The following is a 16115-nucleotide window of genomic DNA, read 5'->3' as shown; positions in this document are numbered from 1 at the left end:
ACGTGTCTAAAAATAGCTCGAAAGTTCAAATATTTTGAAATTATACTATGAAGAAAAAATGATAATATAAACTTTTGGTGAAAATTTCAAGTAAGCGGCTATTATTCATTTCGAATTATACTGCCACAAAAAAAAAAAAAACAGAATCTAAAATCTTAGTATTAACATTAATTTTAAAATCAGTGGTATTAATAATATCTATATATCTACTAATTATTATACATAGGTAATTTATTTAATTTAATTATATATTGAAATATTTAAAGACAATTATTTATAGTTATTATAATTGTAAACCTTCATGTATAGAATTATTTATTGATGATTTTTTTATTGACAATAAATAATTATTTAAAGTGTAAATTAAATGTGTGGTTAAACGACGCCTTAGTTAGTCTAGGTACTTGTTAATAATTATTAATGATGATTGTACTCAAAATATTTCAAATAAATACTACAATTTTTAAATTTGATTTTGATTATAAAATAAATCAAAAAGGTATTCTACACTGTAATGAAAAATGTACAAGGTACGGGTAGTGTATAGTATACCTAGTATAACCTATATGTACCTTTGTTATCTTTATAGTACAGATAAGTTCTACAGTATAAAATAGGTAGTACTAATATGTTTGTATAAATAATAATATACTAATTATAGCATAAAAATATATAATGTAATATAACTAAAAGACAAATACATGATATCAAGAATTTTTAACCAGACACATCAACAAAACTAAAATTATTAAATTAAATTCTCCTAAAACAAAAATTATTCCCGAAGGTCGAAACACAAAATTTGTTTTTGTGTATTTATAATGAAAATTAATTTTAACATAAATTTAAATAAATACCGTAATAATTACAATTATTATTAAGTGAATTTGTTATTAGAATAAAATTAATGTAAAATAAAATTTACAAATTTGGTGCCTATCTAATTTTTTTTCGTCCATCAGGTTCTATAATACTAGTACAATTATGAATATCGAATAGGAGAATGGACAATGAACATTATTTTTTGTAGTCAATAGTGGTTAATTATTGAACTAGAAAAAAAAACATTTACCTGCCGTGTTATTTTTATAACAAAATAATAAATAAACAGAAGGAAATTCCATACTGGAATTAGTGAAATTCATAGATTAGATTGACAGTTGTAGATTGTAACTTGTGTTGTTTGTTTATTAATATTTAATAATGAAAATTAAAACAACCTAAGATATTTTTTACAACAACTATTTTTTAGATAATAATTCATAATTTTTGACAGTCATATTGTTATGGATTTATGAGCTGTGGTCAATGACCGTTAAGTTTAAGATTGATTTTAAAGTTTAATGGTTTGTCTTAAATTACTTAAAAGTTATAATTATTATACTATAGTAGACCTACAATAATAATTATGTCCTATCCAGATCACTAGTAGGTATTGTAGATGTGTAGTAAGTAATGAGTGTTATGGCCTATGATAATTTATTCAAAATAATTTTTTTATAATAACATTTTTGAAGCTTGTTACAAGTTTTCTTCTTTCTCAATAAATTTAAGGAATGTTTACAATTGTTGGTGGAAATTATTGAATGTATGAATGCACCACTTATCTTAGCAAGCACAAACTTTATAACACATAAAATAAAGAAATGGAAGGTAAAAAACAAGATCAGTTGGAAAATGATGAAGTAAATGAATTTAAATACAAATATGCAGAAGAAAAACAAAACAATAAAGAATTAGATAAATGTTTACTGAATTTACAAAATAATATGACCACAATAGCTGTGGGGCATAAAGATCAACCCTCAATTAAAGTAAATTAAGTAAAAACTTTATTATTAACGTTTAATCACCTAATATATTTTATCATAGAAAGGAGATCAACAAAGACGACTTTGGAGTGGAAAACTCGATAATACATTCTCTTCGAATAGTGTTCTTGAAACTATTGAAGAAAATGATAACATTCATCAATTAAATGATCCATTAGCTAACTTGGGAAATCAAAATAGAGGTTAGTAAATTGTTCTTAATTATATATTTATTTAGTGATGTTTAAGATTTATATAAATATTTTTTAGAATTGAAAACACCATTAGAATCATTTGAATGGAATTTAATTAGAGAAGAAGATCCCACTGCAGTTACTGAATTCATAAACAATGAAAATACTGAACATAATTTCTCTCCGTAAGTCTTAATAATATTGATAAATTAGTTGAGTTAACTAGCTTTATCCGGATTAAATTTTATTCATGTTATTATGACATAAACAATCTTAGAAAAAGTTGTTTATTTAGCATTAAATTATCTGTATCAAATATTTTGAGAAGACTATGAAACCTAAAATTGGATAGTTTCAATATTTGATTCAACACAGTTAGGTTTATATACAATTTATGTGGTTTTTTAGTTGCTTATCAGGATCATTTTAACTTTTAACTTTGAGTAAATAAATGAATGAACTTATAAATTATAATTAACATAAATATTTCATAAGCAAATTATACATTATAACAATAGTATACAAATATCATCTTTTTTTTATTCATAGTTTAAGCATAAAATTTTAGTTTAAAATGTCTGTTAATAAAAATTATGCTTTTATTTTTTAGAGTTTTTGTTTTCAATATGAACTACTTATGAGAAAGTTAATATTCAGTTTTTAACTGCTAACAATTTGCAGATTATTGTGGTTTTGACAAACTTTAAATTCTTATAAAAATGAACTGTGTCTATGTATTTTAAATGTTTTTAATATTTTTACATGTTAAATAGAATATTTTATATGAAATCTCATACATAATACATTTTCAAACATTTTTAATTTTTTATAGGCATTTATTTAAAAAAAGAAAATTTCAAATTTATATTAATGCTAAAAAAAAGTCAAATTATTTTTAAATTGTTCTATTAAAACATTATTTACTACATAATGTGTCTATCATTTTTGAAATATACAGCCATGTAATTTTTAATATTTTTTCTTATCTATAGCTAATTGTATAAAAACTTTTTATACAATTGACATGGATCATATATGTATAAATTTCATAACTATCTTGTATTAAATGTTACTTATAATACAGTGATTTATTACTAAAAAGAATTATGGATACACCATAAGTGCAGTTAGGGGGACTGAGGGGGCTTATCCCCCTGATATACTAATAGCCCCCTCAAAATAAATAATGCTTTATATGGGTAACTGTCGATATAATGCTACACTCAATCATTGATAGAAAAATAATGCGAAAGACCCATTTATTTTTATATGTCAACAGTATTACTTAATAAATAATGATTGACATTAAATTATCATTACATAAATAATATTAAAACATATAATGCTAAAAAAAATTAAAAACTAATTACACATAAATTTTTAAATGAAACATTTTATTTTAAACAATTTTATATAATTTGTAAGTTACAATATAAGCCATGATTTTTATTTTGGATTTAAGTTATCATGATGATACTTACTAGACTAATTGTCATTTGCAACTCTAAACATAGTCTTTAAAAAAGAAAGAGTCAACATTATTCCATTATGCCCTTAGAATGTGTACCTGTGTACCATCACTTATTTTCTTTAAATTTTTAGTTCAATCGCTTGATCCTTATTGTGATTGTAGTATTATCAAATTGGTACATTATTCTCTTACCTTTTGTTTTGTTTAAATTCTTCACAATCATTATATTTCTTTAAAATTATATTCCTATGGTATTATACTATTAACTAATAACTCTACTTTAGTGTTGTAATATAATAATAATTGATTTTCTTATTGAATTTAATAACCTTAACTCAAACTTTATAATTTCTAACATAAAATATTTTGTTATTTAGACCTTCCAGTATATCATTTAATGTTTGTGAAACCCCTAAAAAAGTTTTAAGAGAACGTGTTAATAATTACAAAACTTTGTTTGAAATTAGTATGAAGGAAAACAACGAGTTAAGAGAATTCACTACTCTTGAAAAACAAATGTTTTATGATAATGTGAGTATCCAACAAATATTTATGAGTATATTTTTTATAGATTTTTATTGTTTTGTTTAAGAATGAGCAATTAAAAGATTTAAGTAATTTGAGAAAACAAGTTGACAATCTTAAAATTGAAAAAAATGAATATGAAAAAATGATTGAAAAACTTAAATATTCAGTTCAAGTAATTGAAAATGAAAAATATGATATTGAAGTTATTATTGAAGAACAAAGAATTAATTTCGAGAAACGAGAAAATGAACTTTTAGCTATAATTCAGGTTTTATGCTTTAGCATCTTGACATTAAGTATTTATTATTATACTAGTATTTGTATTTGTTTTATGTAGGAAACAAAAAAAGAGTTAAAATCTAAGGAAGATCAAATAAAAGAAATGTATCAGTTGAATAATACATATATTAATGAAATAGATACTTTGAAACTACAATTGTTAAATAAAGACCAGTTAAATGTAGAATTGTCTAAACAAAGTTCGCTTTTGAATGAGTTATCTCTTCAAAGTTACGCAGCTGAAATTAAGTCAGTTCCTTGCGCTATTCAATTTTTAACTGATGAAGGTTATTTTAGTCTTAAAAAGTGTAAAATATTGGAACTAGATCAACTATTAGAACATATTTACGATATAGTAGAACAATTACAACAAAAAAACCAACATTTAATAGATGAAAATAATAATTTTAAATTAATAACAAATGATTTTAATATTCAAATGAATAACATAAAAAAAGAAAATGATGAATTGAGATTAAAACTAAATTCAATTGAGGAAAAAATTAAATTTACCATTAAAGAATTTAGTGGTAGTTCTGATATAAATATTAATAATTCTGATACAGGTAGTTTAATTGATTTTGCTGTAAATCATTTTGAAGAAAATTCAAACAAGATTGATATACTGTCCAACAAGAACTTAATTTTAAAAGAAAAATTGTTTTTATCAAACATAAAACTCAGTGAAATAATATCATTTGTATTTAATAATCTTGAGTATATTCTTCAAGATATTTCTTCTTTGAAAGTTGAATCAAGTACAGAATTAGAAAAATACAAAAAAGAATTTTCTGAAACTCTAGAAGAAAACCTATTTTTAAAATCAAGTATTCAAGCATTCAATATATTAACATTTGAATGTGTTGATTTAATTGAAACAGTACAGATAAATCAATCAAAAATTATAAATCTTCAAAAAGAACTTACTACCTGTAATGATGTTAAAAATGAATTACAACAACAAGTTAAAGAACTATGCATATTGAACACAAATCTTAATACATTAATTGGAAATCAAATTAAAATTGAAAAACAAATCAAAGATGAATTGAATGATACTAAATTTGAACTTTCCCTAAAAAATAAAGAATTAGAAGAAAAAAGAATTCCTATCAATTTGGAAAATGAAAATGAAATTTGTAATGAATTACTGGTAAAAAAAACTCAAGAGTTAGAAATTGCAGTTTCACAAGTTAATGTTTTGCAATTAGCTATTGAAGAAATGAAAACAAAAGCAAACTATGAAGCTACTTTTATTGAAAGACTAAATAATACACTGGATATTGTTAAATTTGAACTGGGAGAAAAATCTAAATTTGAGAATGAATTTGAAAATAATAAATCAGAAGCAACAATTTTTAATAATCTAGAAACAATTCATGAACTAAAAAAGATTATTACCAAACTTAAATCTGAATTAGAAAATAAGTTAATCAATGAAAAAGCTTTGAATAATGAATTACAAATTATTATGGTAGAATTGGATGATGCAATTGTCAAAATTGATAAAGTAAAATCACTAATTGACATTTTGAATGCAAAAGACGAATCCAATATTTCTACTATAGAAGAGCTAAAATGTGAACTTGTAAGTATTAAATCTACTCTTAATGAAAATAATGAGTTAATTAGAAAATTAGAAGACATTAATTTAGAACTTTTAACTAAATGTAAAAATTCTGATCAATTAAACAAAATTATCACTGAACTTAAAATAAATCTGGAAAACAAAATTAATGTTGAAAATGAAATACGAGATGAACTTAAAATAAAAACTAGTGAATTAGAGCATGTTATGCTTCAAAAAAGTGAAGTTCAGACTATGACAGAAAGTATGGAGAATGAAATAAAATCAAATGTTATTTTAATAGATGAATTGAAATCTGAATTATCTATAAAATCAAATTTATTAACTAAATTAGAAAATGCAAATCTTGAATTTATTTCAAAATGTGATAAAACAAATGAAATTTCAAAACATCATAATGAAATTAAAAATAGTTTAGAAGATAAATTACAACAATATGTATTGAATTATCTTAATTTATATACAAAATTTATTAATTTATCTTGTGATATTGAATCATTATTAGAATATCAAACGATTACAATAACTAATTTGAAAGAAGAAATCCAACATAAATCTACAAAAATTGAACAGTTGCAAAAACAAGTAATTGAATCCAGTTTACAACAAGAATATGATAGGCTAAAAGAAGAATATATGTTAAAGTCTTGTGAATGTGATGAAGTCAAAGATAAAATATTACATTTGGAATCGATATTATCAAGAAATAAAGAATATGAAAAAGTTCTTAGTAATAATTCATTTAATATCAGGGTTAATGATTTTGAAGATAATGCTTTGCTGAATTTAAATGAAGACACTGTTTTAATGAAATCAGAATTGGCCAAAAAAACTAATTATGAAGAAATGTTACTAGAAGAAAAAGCAAATCTTGAATGTAACTTGAATGTACTTCAAGAAAAATTTATTAATATTACTAAAAAAATGGAACTTAGTGAAAAGAAATGTGAAGATTTGACTTTAGTTATTAATGTTTTATCAATTGAAATAAAAGATGCAGACTTAGGTAAACAAAATCTAAAGTATTGTTTGAATGAAGCTGAACATGAATTACTTAAGTCTGGAGACCTCTGTGATAACCTTAAATTAGAATTATATAGTGTGCATAGAGAATTAGAAAATGCTTGCATTAAAACTAAATGTATAGAAAAGGAATTACAAAATCTTGAATTTAAATTAAATGATAAAATTAATGAAAAATACTTGAATGGTTGTGATGTTAGAAATCAATTAATTGATCCACTTGTTGATTATGTGCACGATATTAAATTGAAATTAACTGAACTCAATTCTGCAATGATATCAGGAAATCACTGTGAAAAACAATTTAGAACAAAAGTTGTGTCAGTTGATGATATTTTATCACACGACGAGACATGGAAAATAAGCTGCAACTCCCTACCTGAAGCTCCTAATGGTGATATTGGTTTAGAAATGAACAATTTACATAAGATTTTAAAAGAAAAAAATATTTTGATAAATACTCTACAAACAGTTAATAAAGAAATGGACGAAAAAAATTATGAACTTCATTGTCAAATTAAAAAACAATCTGATGAAAACGATAAATATGTAAATGATATTCAATTTTTGAAAAATGATCTGAAAGAAAAAATATTGTTGGCAAGTGATCTAAATAATGAATTGAACCAACTCAAAATAGAACATTCCAAACTTGAAGAACATAATCAGGAATTTAAAAAAGAAATTGATAATAGCTATGACATTGATTCAGAGTTAAGAAATGGTAAAAGGGATATTATAAATGAAATTAATCTTCTTGAACCTGGAAAAATTACAGGAGTTCTTACTGATCATAATTTATCTAATTTATTAGATATATTTGTTGGCCTTATAATGATTAAAGAACATCAAATAGTAACTGACTTAGTTAACGATCACAATAAAATTAAACAACTCTATGAAGATAAAATCAAACAGATGGAAGAAGACATAAAAAAAGGAAAAGAATGGCAAGAACAAGTTGAAAGTGATAATGAAAAACTCAACCTTGAACTTGAAAATCTTAAATTTCAAAAAAACAACTTCTCTGGTAGAGAATTAAAGATAAAAGAACTGACCGAAAAAGTTTTAGAAGCAGAAAATTTATCCTTTAATTATTTAAGTGAGTTAGAAGAAATAAAGACTCAATTGAATAAAACAAGTGAACAAAACTATCAATCATTGTTAAATGAATTTGAAGAGTTTAAGACTAGTTCAGAACAGTCTATACAAGATTTGAAAAATAAGCTTGATAATCGAACTAAACAATTTAACAAATCATTAATATTGTCTGAAGTTCAAAAAAGCAGTTGTTCAAGTCTAGAAGATCAAATAGAAAAGATTCAATCAGAATGTGCTTGTCTAAAATCTGTTATTGAAAAAAAAGATGAAGATATTAAACACTTGCTTGTAGGATTTAAATTGAAGACAAATGAGTATGAAATAATGATTAAAAATTATAGTTTAGAGAAGGAAGAAACAAAAAATCTTTATGAAAAGAAAATTAATGATTTACAGTTTGATTTGAGTGATATGAAACATAAGATGTATTGTACAGAAAAGTTGCTAAAAGAAATGAATAAAAATAACGAAAAAGATCAAATTAAATTTAAAATTAATGATGGTGGTTTAATTGAAGTAAATAGTGTAATTGAAAAATTAAGTACAATTCTGAAGTGCAATGGTACATTGCAAATAATCTACGAAAATATTTGTTCATTAATGACCAAATGTGAATATTTAGAAGAGGAAATTAAAGAATTGAAACATGCTAATGTCAACTTAGACAATGAATGTGATTCTATGTTAGAGGAGGTAAATAATAAAGATAATAAGATAACCGAGCTTTTGACTCAAGTAGATGTGTTGAAGAAAAACATTGAATTGTTAACAGAAGAAAGAGATTTTTTGAAAAACAAATGTAAACAATTTAAAAATGTCAATAATGATGTTCAAAAATTAAATGATGAAATATGTAGTTATGAGCAAAACATTTATGAACTAAGAAAAGACAAAGGTCAGCTAATTGTACAACACGATAAGGAGCTAAAGCAACTCAAAAATGAACTACAAGAAGTTCAAACTAAAAACTTAGAACTGTTTAATGAGTACAGTACATTATCAGGTAGATGTAATATTCAAGATTTAGAAAAAATCTATATTATTAACTATTTTATAAATTTTATCAACAGAAACTGCTAAAAATTTGGAAAAGACATTGAAAGAAGACATTCAACAATTAAATAGATGTGTTGTGGATAAGAATGCGAAAATAGCCACATTGGAGCTGTTTTCCAAAAGATACTCTGATGATCTCAAAAAGAAGAACAACGAATTAGAAATTGTTTTTAAAAGAGCAAAAGATGAAGTAAAATTATTTACTTGTTATTTGTTTGTTATATTTTTATGTCTCTAATAGAATATTTATGAAAAAAAGAACATATTTTAATCAATATGTTAGATGGTTTGACATGAATTGATTTTTTTTTTATATAACAATATGATTTAATGAAAAATACACTTAAAATAAGTTTAATATTAGTTTATGTATTGTACAGAATCATATGTTGCGCAGAGAATTACGTCGGTTGAAAGAAATTAAAAAAGTATGTATAGCTGATCAATACACTCAAACCGTTGAAGATCAAAGCTTAGTGAGTACCGAGTTATAAAAACTTTAATAATTTTTTTTACAAATATATTATTGTTTAAATCTTAATACTGTCTAAACACTTTCCAATTATATTTTAATAGGTGGCTGATCAAAAATGTATGATTAACAAAATCGCAAAACTTGAGAATGATAGTAAAATGATGAAAGTGATGTTACATCATCGTAAATCTAAAATCAAAGAACTTGAGAAGCAACTCAATGAAAAACATTGTAGAGATTAATTATTAATCACTAACCTCAATAGTTAAATATTTATTTGTAATTAATTTTACTAGGTATGAAAAGCATTCTATATGTATTAGGTATACAAATTGAATTTTGACCTATTGAATTATATTTTGATTATTAATTTATATTTTGAAGCCAAATTAGCTTTTAGTAATTTATTTCATGTGTACAGTTTATAATGTATTTAAACAAAAATTATATTAATTTAAGTTTCTTTTTTCATTTATATTACAATTTATTTTTATTTTCAGTTTTATCTAATAAAATGGTATTCAAAATGAATTAAATTTGTATTTCATACTGCTATTTATCTGAAGAGTACTTATAAATTGATTCCAAATATTTTTAAATTGTTTCATTCATAATAGAAACATGAAATAACTTGAAAAATATGCTATACAATTAACTATAGATAAATATTTAACAACATTGACAATATAATATATAAATAGGAATAATAAAGTAGAAACTAAGTATATTAAAAAAGATTATATTTTTCATAATTAAATACAAGTTAAATTCTACGCTTTATAAAAATGTTATCTCCATTTCGTAGTAATTTTCGAACACCGCCAGCCTGAAAAATATTTTAAAGTGTCTGAACTGTAAACCAGACATTAATATTTAAGTAATTGTTAATTTTTCTGTTAAATTGTACAAATTAAATATTTTTTTAATATTAATTTGATATAGTTATAGAATCTTAAAATGAGATTTTACCTTGCTCTATGCATAATTGCCAATACAGCTCTGTGACAAGATCTTTTCCAGTACTGTAAACATTTATATTTTTTTGTGTTATCAAAATTTATTTCAGCGGATCAACTGATTTTCCTGTTTGTGTATGGTATATACTTAATAAATCTGAAAAATATATATTAACATAACTTAAATTCAATTTAAAAAAATTGATACCATAAAATGTTGAATTAGTTTTAACAGGAGATGACATCCATTTTTTTTTTTTAGTTATACATTAAAACAAGAATGAATAAACGTAAAATTGACATTGATAACTAATAGCCCAAAGAGATGAGTATAAAGCTATCATCTCTGGGTTAAGGTTAACAACATATAGTAACTCAGTCTGTAAGCGTAGGAGTGATGCACTCTTATTTTAAACAAAGTATAGAAATTTCTTGAATATTCAAATTTAATTGGTTAAGTAATAAGTAACTGTAAATATTTCAAATAATTTTTAATGGATTATTGCTTCAATTACATCAATTGTTAGTTGGTAAAAAAAAATTAAGATATTAGTTCAATCTAACGAGAACAACTAAATGTTCAAAGGTCACATATTAATTAAACAATATATATAGGGAAAGGGAATTACAATAATTTACATACATGTTAATTGTTAGTGTATGAACATATTTAGATCCAGAAAAATCAAATGTCATTTTATTTTACAAATTAGCTGAATTAACTAAATTTCTTGGAACAATTCATATCTACATACCGTACGGCTGGTATTGATATAGATAAAAACCCAGTTTAAGCAGTAGCTAAAACCTCCCGCCATGCCACACAATAAGTTTTAATTTAAAATAATTGAAATTATTAATTAGTCCACTTAAATATAACATTTTTAAAAATATTTTCTTATAGTATGGTGAAAGTAATTAGAGGAACCACTATTCCAAATTTCAAGTTCACAGGTGTTCAAGATACAGCAATCAATGAGTAAGGTATTAGGAATTTATATGTATAGATATGAATATAAAAATAACAAAAGGCCGAGTGTATTAAGTTATTAAATATAAATAAATTCTTGTCAAATTTTAGTTGCCATCATTTATTTATCTAGTACTTTTAAATTTGATGTACTAAAATGAAAAACAAACCTAATCCTTACTTTCTTTCAGTGACAGGATCCATATCATAAATATTAATTCATGGTGAATGTACATCAGTTGACAGTCATCTTCCATCCTAATAAAAATAAAAGAAATACATTTAAACATGAACAAAAAATAGAATACTCAATTAAAAAATTATATCCTTAGATCCCCTAATATACAACAAATTTTGGTTTTAAGTCATTATTAGAATTAGATTTTTTCACATAAACTTTATATTTATGAATAACTCTACCTAGGTTCATGAATCATTAAAAGATTTGTATGTACAAGAAAATTCAAAATAATGCCAAAATTTGTTGCTAAATATGAATCCAATTTGGGTATGAAAACATTAGCGTTTATTAACAAACCCTACAGGAAAATAAACAGTTTACCTTTATTTGGATGACCTACCTACGATTGACAATCGAGGTTTGCTGCCCTAAATTGAATCACCTATGTAGATTGACGAAAGCTTTAAACACATTTGTTGACAGCTTAAGCCCTAACAGGCTAACATTCCTATGGATCATTTCTAATAAACCTAATTAAAATTCAATTTTGTTGTTTTTCAATTACTTGCACATAAAATATGTTAACAATTTAAACCAATAGATTGCATTAATTATATTCAAATTTAAATGCTTACCAGTGAATTATAAGTAGATTTGGTTAAGAGATTACTAACTAAATTTAACTAACATTTTCCAGAAAAAAAAAAAATTAAACAGGAAAAAACATTTAGTTTTGGAAGTAATGTTATAAAAATTTATAGTAGAATAGAACAAAAACTTAAAAATAATTCTTCTTCGTGTTCTTAACTGATAAAAAAAAAAAATCTCACAATACTCAATATACAGAATTATAAAATTTACATATCAACAAACTTTAGGGGTATTTATAAAATTTTATTTAGTATGTAAGATCTTAAAACTATGTAACTTAAATTGCTTGATATTTTATGTTATTTTTTTATTAATTGTCTTTGAACACTATTTTTAATTTTCTTTTGTTGTGCCTACTAGATACCAATATTTTAACTTAAATGATAAAATATCAAGCCATTATTTAAAAAAAAAATGGATACCAGAAGAAAATGTATACAATATATTAGTTTATAATATATTATGTTAAATGAACATACACACATACAAATGATGTATACATTATAATTTACTAACTAATAGATATTTAAAAGTCATACCTTACCTATAGAGACAGATATAATATTGCTATCTATATAATTTGATTCAAGATAAATATTTTTTTTTTACATTAAAAAACTAAATTACTGGAATATAGGAGTTGTAAATAATTTCAAGGTATATGATATATTCTCAATTGTGTATTTATAGCACACAACAGAATAACTAAATAAACTTAAACAACCAAATACACATTAACTGAAATAATTAAAATTTAATGCAATACATTTACAAATGCCCAGATAAATAATATAATTTTATAAATAAATATTTGTAGAATTCATTGTTATTAAGATTGTTATCTTTATTGTAAGAAAAAATATAACAATGCTATTGTATAAGTTCATTTAAAATAATTAACTATAAGTAAAAATACTAATAACCTTTTAATTTGTACGAATCAAAAGACTGTTAAAAACCAAATCATTCTGAATATTCTACATACTTATTAAGACTAACAGTTATGAAATTATTTATAATATTAAGTAACCTATATCCTAATTTACGGTCGTAATAAAAAAATTGTGAAAACACAATTCACTTTTACAAAATCGTTGAAAATATGTCAAATACTTAGGTAAGCTTCAATTAAAAAATACAAAAGAAAAGATATAGTTGAGAAATATAAAAAGTATATTACCAATACAAAACACGTCATTATTGTACTTATTAGATAAATTTAATAAACTGAATGTGCAGTAGACGAGGATGAGAATGTATTTCAAATGACTGGCTCTTGTGTCATTATTACCCAACTCATGAACGGTTTAAAATAATACATAGAAATAACCGGTACGAGTTCCTATTTTTGTTTATACTGCCTAACAGACTGCCTCCTCGGATCCTGCCTAACAATTTTCAAAAAATAAAAAACCATTTTAAATTAAAATCCTAAAAATATACGAATATCATAAAATAAATTGGGGTGCAATTTTTGATAATAAAGTTTGAACTTTGTATACCTTTAGATGAAAGTTATGCATTAGTACCGCCGACCAGGATTTTGACCGTAACCAGCATTACCAGCATTTACATTACCAGCTCCTAAATAAAGAAAAGTTGCACAATTAATGTTTGTAATTAAATATTTAATGAATAATCACGAATTTAATAAATACAACTACCTGGGTTTCCATAAGGTGTAGCACGATTATTAGAGGTATAATTTGACCTCATTGGGCCACCACCACCACCATAACTTTGATTTGGACCCCAGTTGTTACCTAAAACATATATTGAAATAAAACAAAAATTAATAAAAAGAAAATAAATGTATAGAACTTACTAGGTTGTTGTGAACCTCCCCAACTATCGCCACCTCCTCCTTGGTTGCCCCATGCTGGATTATTGTTACCCCAACTTTGAGGAGCACCGCCACCACCTTGCCAAGCTCCACCAGAATTTGAGTTGTAACCACCTGCACTACCTCCATATCCACCACCACCACCGCCAGAGCCATATCCTCCTCCCATTCCAGAATTTCCATATCCTCCGCCGCCACCATTGGATCCTAAAAAACATAAAAAAGTATATAACACATGATAAATTTCAGTTATATGAATAACAAAGAAACCAAATAGGTGTGTTTAGTTAAGTCATTAATATAAACATGTTTCACTTACATTAAAAAAAAAAATCATCTTTTAATAATTTAATAAAATGGGATTTTATTTAGAATTTTAGTCAGAACTAATTAAAACTAAGAGCTTAGATAAATTTAAGTATCAATAAAATATTTTCTTAATTTTTTTAGTTAAAAGTTTTGTATATATCAAATTTATGAATACTACAATTATTAAAAATTGAATGTATACAAATATAATTGTAAATTAATATGTAAAGATTTATAATTACTGTTATGGTGTCCTCCCCATTGGTCATTTCGTGGATGATTTCCACCCCAGCTGCTTCTATTACCACCGCCTCCTCCACCACCACCACGACCGCCTCTTCCACCACGGCCACCACCACCACCATCACTACGACTGATGGCTTTCTTCACATCCAATTTTCCTCCAGCAACTTGGTGACTTTTGATCACTAGATTTAAACAAACATATGTTTAATTTTAACAGTAAGAATAATGTACATTAATGTTACTTACAAACAGCTTTATCAACTGAATCGGTATCATCATACTCAATAAATCCAAATCCCTTTCTTTGACCAGAATCTTTATCAGTTACTATAGTTACATTAGTGATATTGCCAAATTTTCCGAAATATTCATGAAGATCATTTTCTGATTGTTCTTTTATACCAGAAACAAACATTTTTTTTACAGTAGCTGCTATGTCTGGTTTATCAATATCCTAAGATCAAAAAATATTATATTTTTACTCTTATTTGATTAGTTAAAATAAGTAATTTTATTATACTTCAAAAAAGTTAATTTAATATCTAATATAAACATATAATTTTTTTTTAATTTTACGTAAAAATATATAAGATTAAAAATATTAGAAGTAAATTTCATACGTCACGAGGAACAGCTCGCTTGGTTTCTACTTCACGACCATCTATTTTATGAGGTCTATTTGACATGGCTTGATCAACCATAGACGATTGAGAATAAGTAATAAATCCAAATCCTCGAGATCTAAACATTAAAGATAAAAACACGTTATACAAATTAAAAATGACTAATTACTAGTTATAATATTTAACACTACAAAACTTAAAGATTTTTTACCTTTTGGTTTGAGGGTCTTTCATGACAACAACATCAACAATTTCTCCCCATTGCTCAAAAAATTCTTTAAGTGAATCATTAGTTGTAGTGTAGTTTAAACCACCGATGAATAATTTTCTGTATTGTTCTGGTTCCTACAATTAAAAAAACACTTAGGTAATCGTTGATATAGAAATACTTCAAGTAAGCCGTGGTCAATTTGTTAGATAGATAAGTGTGTGTATAAAATTAGTTCAATAATTATAGTTATTGACTCCAATAAGGTAATATTATAATTAAAGTTCTAAATTCGAGCAAGGTAGGTTAACTTTACTTACGTCAGATCCCATGTTTGATGAGGAAGCTCGTGATACAAACAAAATTAGGAAATGTGATGTGAATAAAACGATAATATAGTCAACAAATCTTAATCAAACGTTAAATAATTTAAATTATTGAGACTGAAATTCACAAACAAAAATGTTAAGTCAAACACACGACAAACAGTATTACAGTAATCTAGTGCAGTAAACGAGTCAATAACTCGTAGTCGTAACATAGGCGTCTGTGTGCGGTACACCAAAATGGTGGACAGTTGATGTTGTATGACGCGGACGCTT

At 24.4% G+C, this 16115-nt stretch overlaps 3 protein-coding genes across 4 annotated transcripts; 2 read left to right on the top strand and 1 right to left on the bottom strand.

Moving 5' to 3' along the window:
- Window positions 1-915: 915 nt before the first annotated feature.
- Window positions 916-6249, top strand: LOC112594014 (sporulation-specific protein 15-like; the record flags this gene model as incomplete). Its single annotated transcript, XM_025338603.1, has 7 exons — window positions 916-1448; window positions 1555-1814; window positions 1873-2014; window positions 2082-2190; window positions 3854-4007; window positions 4069-4272; window positions 4342-6249. Coding segments are annotated over exons 2-7 (2685 nt in total), but the record flags the coding sequence as incomplete, so codon positions are not given.
- Window positions 6250-6292: 43 nt separating this feature from the next.
- LOC112594013 (putative leucine-rich repeat-containing protein DDB_G0290503) lies at window positions 6293-9907 on the top strand. Its single transcript, XM_025338602.1, has 4 exons — window positions 6293-8998; window positions 9066-9241; window positions 9432-9527; window positions 9628-9907. Exons 1-4 carry the CDS (start codon window positions 6508-6510, stop codon window positions 9766-9768), a joined length of 2904 nt encoding a protein of 967 aa, XP_025194387.1. The 5' UTR covers window positions 6293-6507; the 3' UTR covers window positions 9769-9907.
- Window positions 9908-10249: 342 nt separating this feature from the next.
- LOC112594028 (heterogeneous nuclear ribonucleoprotein 87F-like) lies at window positions 10250-16064 on the bottom strand. Of its 2 annotated transcripts, XR_003114627.1 has the most exons (11): window positions 15834-16064; window positions 15517-15650; window positions 15303-15423; window positions 14929-15136; window positions 14679-14864; window positions 14110-14334; window positions 13946-14047; window positions 13787-13868; window positions 11634-11710; window positions 10496-10639; window positions 10250-10378 (listed from the first exon to the last, which is right to left on the bottom strand). XR_003114627.1 is itself a non-coding variant. In XM_025338621.1 (9 exons), exons 1-8 carry the CDS (start codon window positions 15843-15845, stop codon window positions 13807-13809), a joined length of 1050 nt encoding a protein of 349 aa, XP_025194406.1. In that variant the 5' UTR covers window positions 15846-16063; the 3' UTR covers window positions 13356-13672; window positions 13787-13806. The 2 variants fall into 2 exon arrangements, 1 of the variants encoding a protein (XP_025194406.1); XM_025338621.1 differs by lacking the exons at window positions 10250-10378; window positions 10496-10639; window positions 11634-11710 and adding an exon at window positions 13356-13672 and having other exon boundaries at window positions 15834-16063.
- Window positions 16065-16115: the final 51 nt, after the last annotated feature.

Source organism: Melanaphis sacchari, unplaced genomic scaffold (genome assembly GCF_002803265.2).
Source record: "Melanaphis sacchari strain LSU unplaced genomic scaffold, SCAv2.0 Contig21_pilon_pilon, whole genome shotgun sequence".
NCBI lineage: Eukaryota > Metazoa > Arthropoda > Insecta > Hemiptera > Aphididae > Melanaphis > Melanaphis sacchari.
The sequence above is the reverse complement of the archived record's forward strand: the minus strand, read 5'-3'. Positions and strand labels throughout refer to the sequence as shown.

What these genes read in the sequence shown, in the direction of transcription:
- LOC112594013 (XM_025338602.1), top strand. Translation starts at nt 6,508, where the DNA reads ATGTTAAAGTCTTGTGAATGTGATGAAGTCAAAGATAAAATATTACAT. An exon ending in TGAGTACAGTACATTATCAG is followed by an intron (nt 8,999 to 9,065) that starts GTAGATGTAATA and finishes TTTTATCAACAG; the next exon opens with AAACTGCTAAAAATTTGGAA. An exon ending in CCGTTGAAGATCAAAGCTTA is followed by an intron (nt 9,528 to 9,627) that starts GTGAGTACCGAG and finishes ATATTTTAATAG; the next exon opens with GTGGCTGATCAAAAATGTAT.
- LOC112594028 (XM_025338621.1), bottom strand. An exon ending in AAAGACCCTCAAACCAAAAG is followed by an intron (nt 15,424 to 15,516) that starts GTAAAAAATCTT and finishes TTTAATGTTTAG; the next exon opens with ATCTCGAGGATTTGGATTTA. An exon ending in ACCTTATGGAAACCCAGGTA is followed by an intron (nt 13,869 to 13,945) that starts GTTGTATTTATT and finishes TTCTTTATTTAG; the next exon opens with GAGCTGGTAATGTAAATGCT.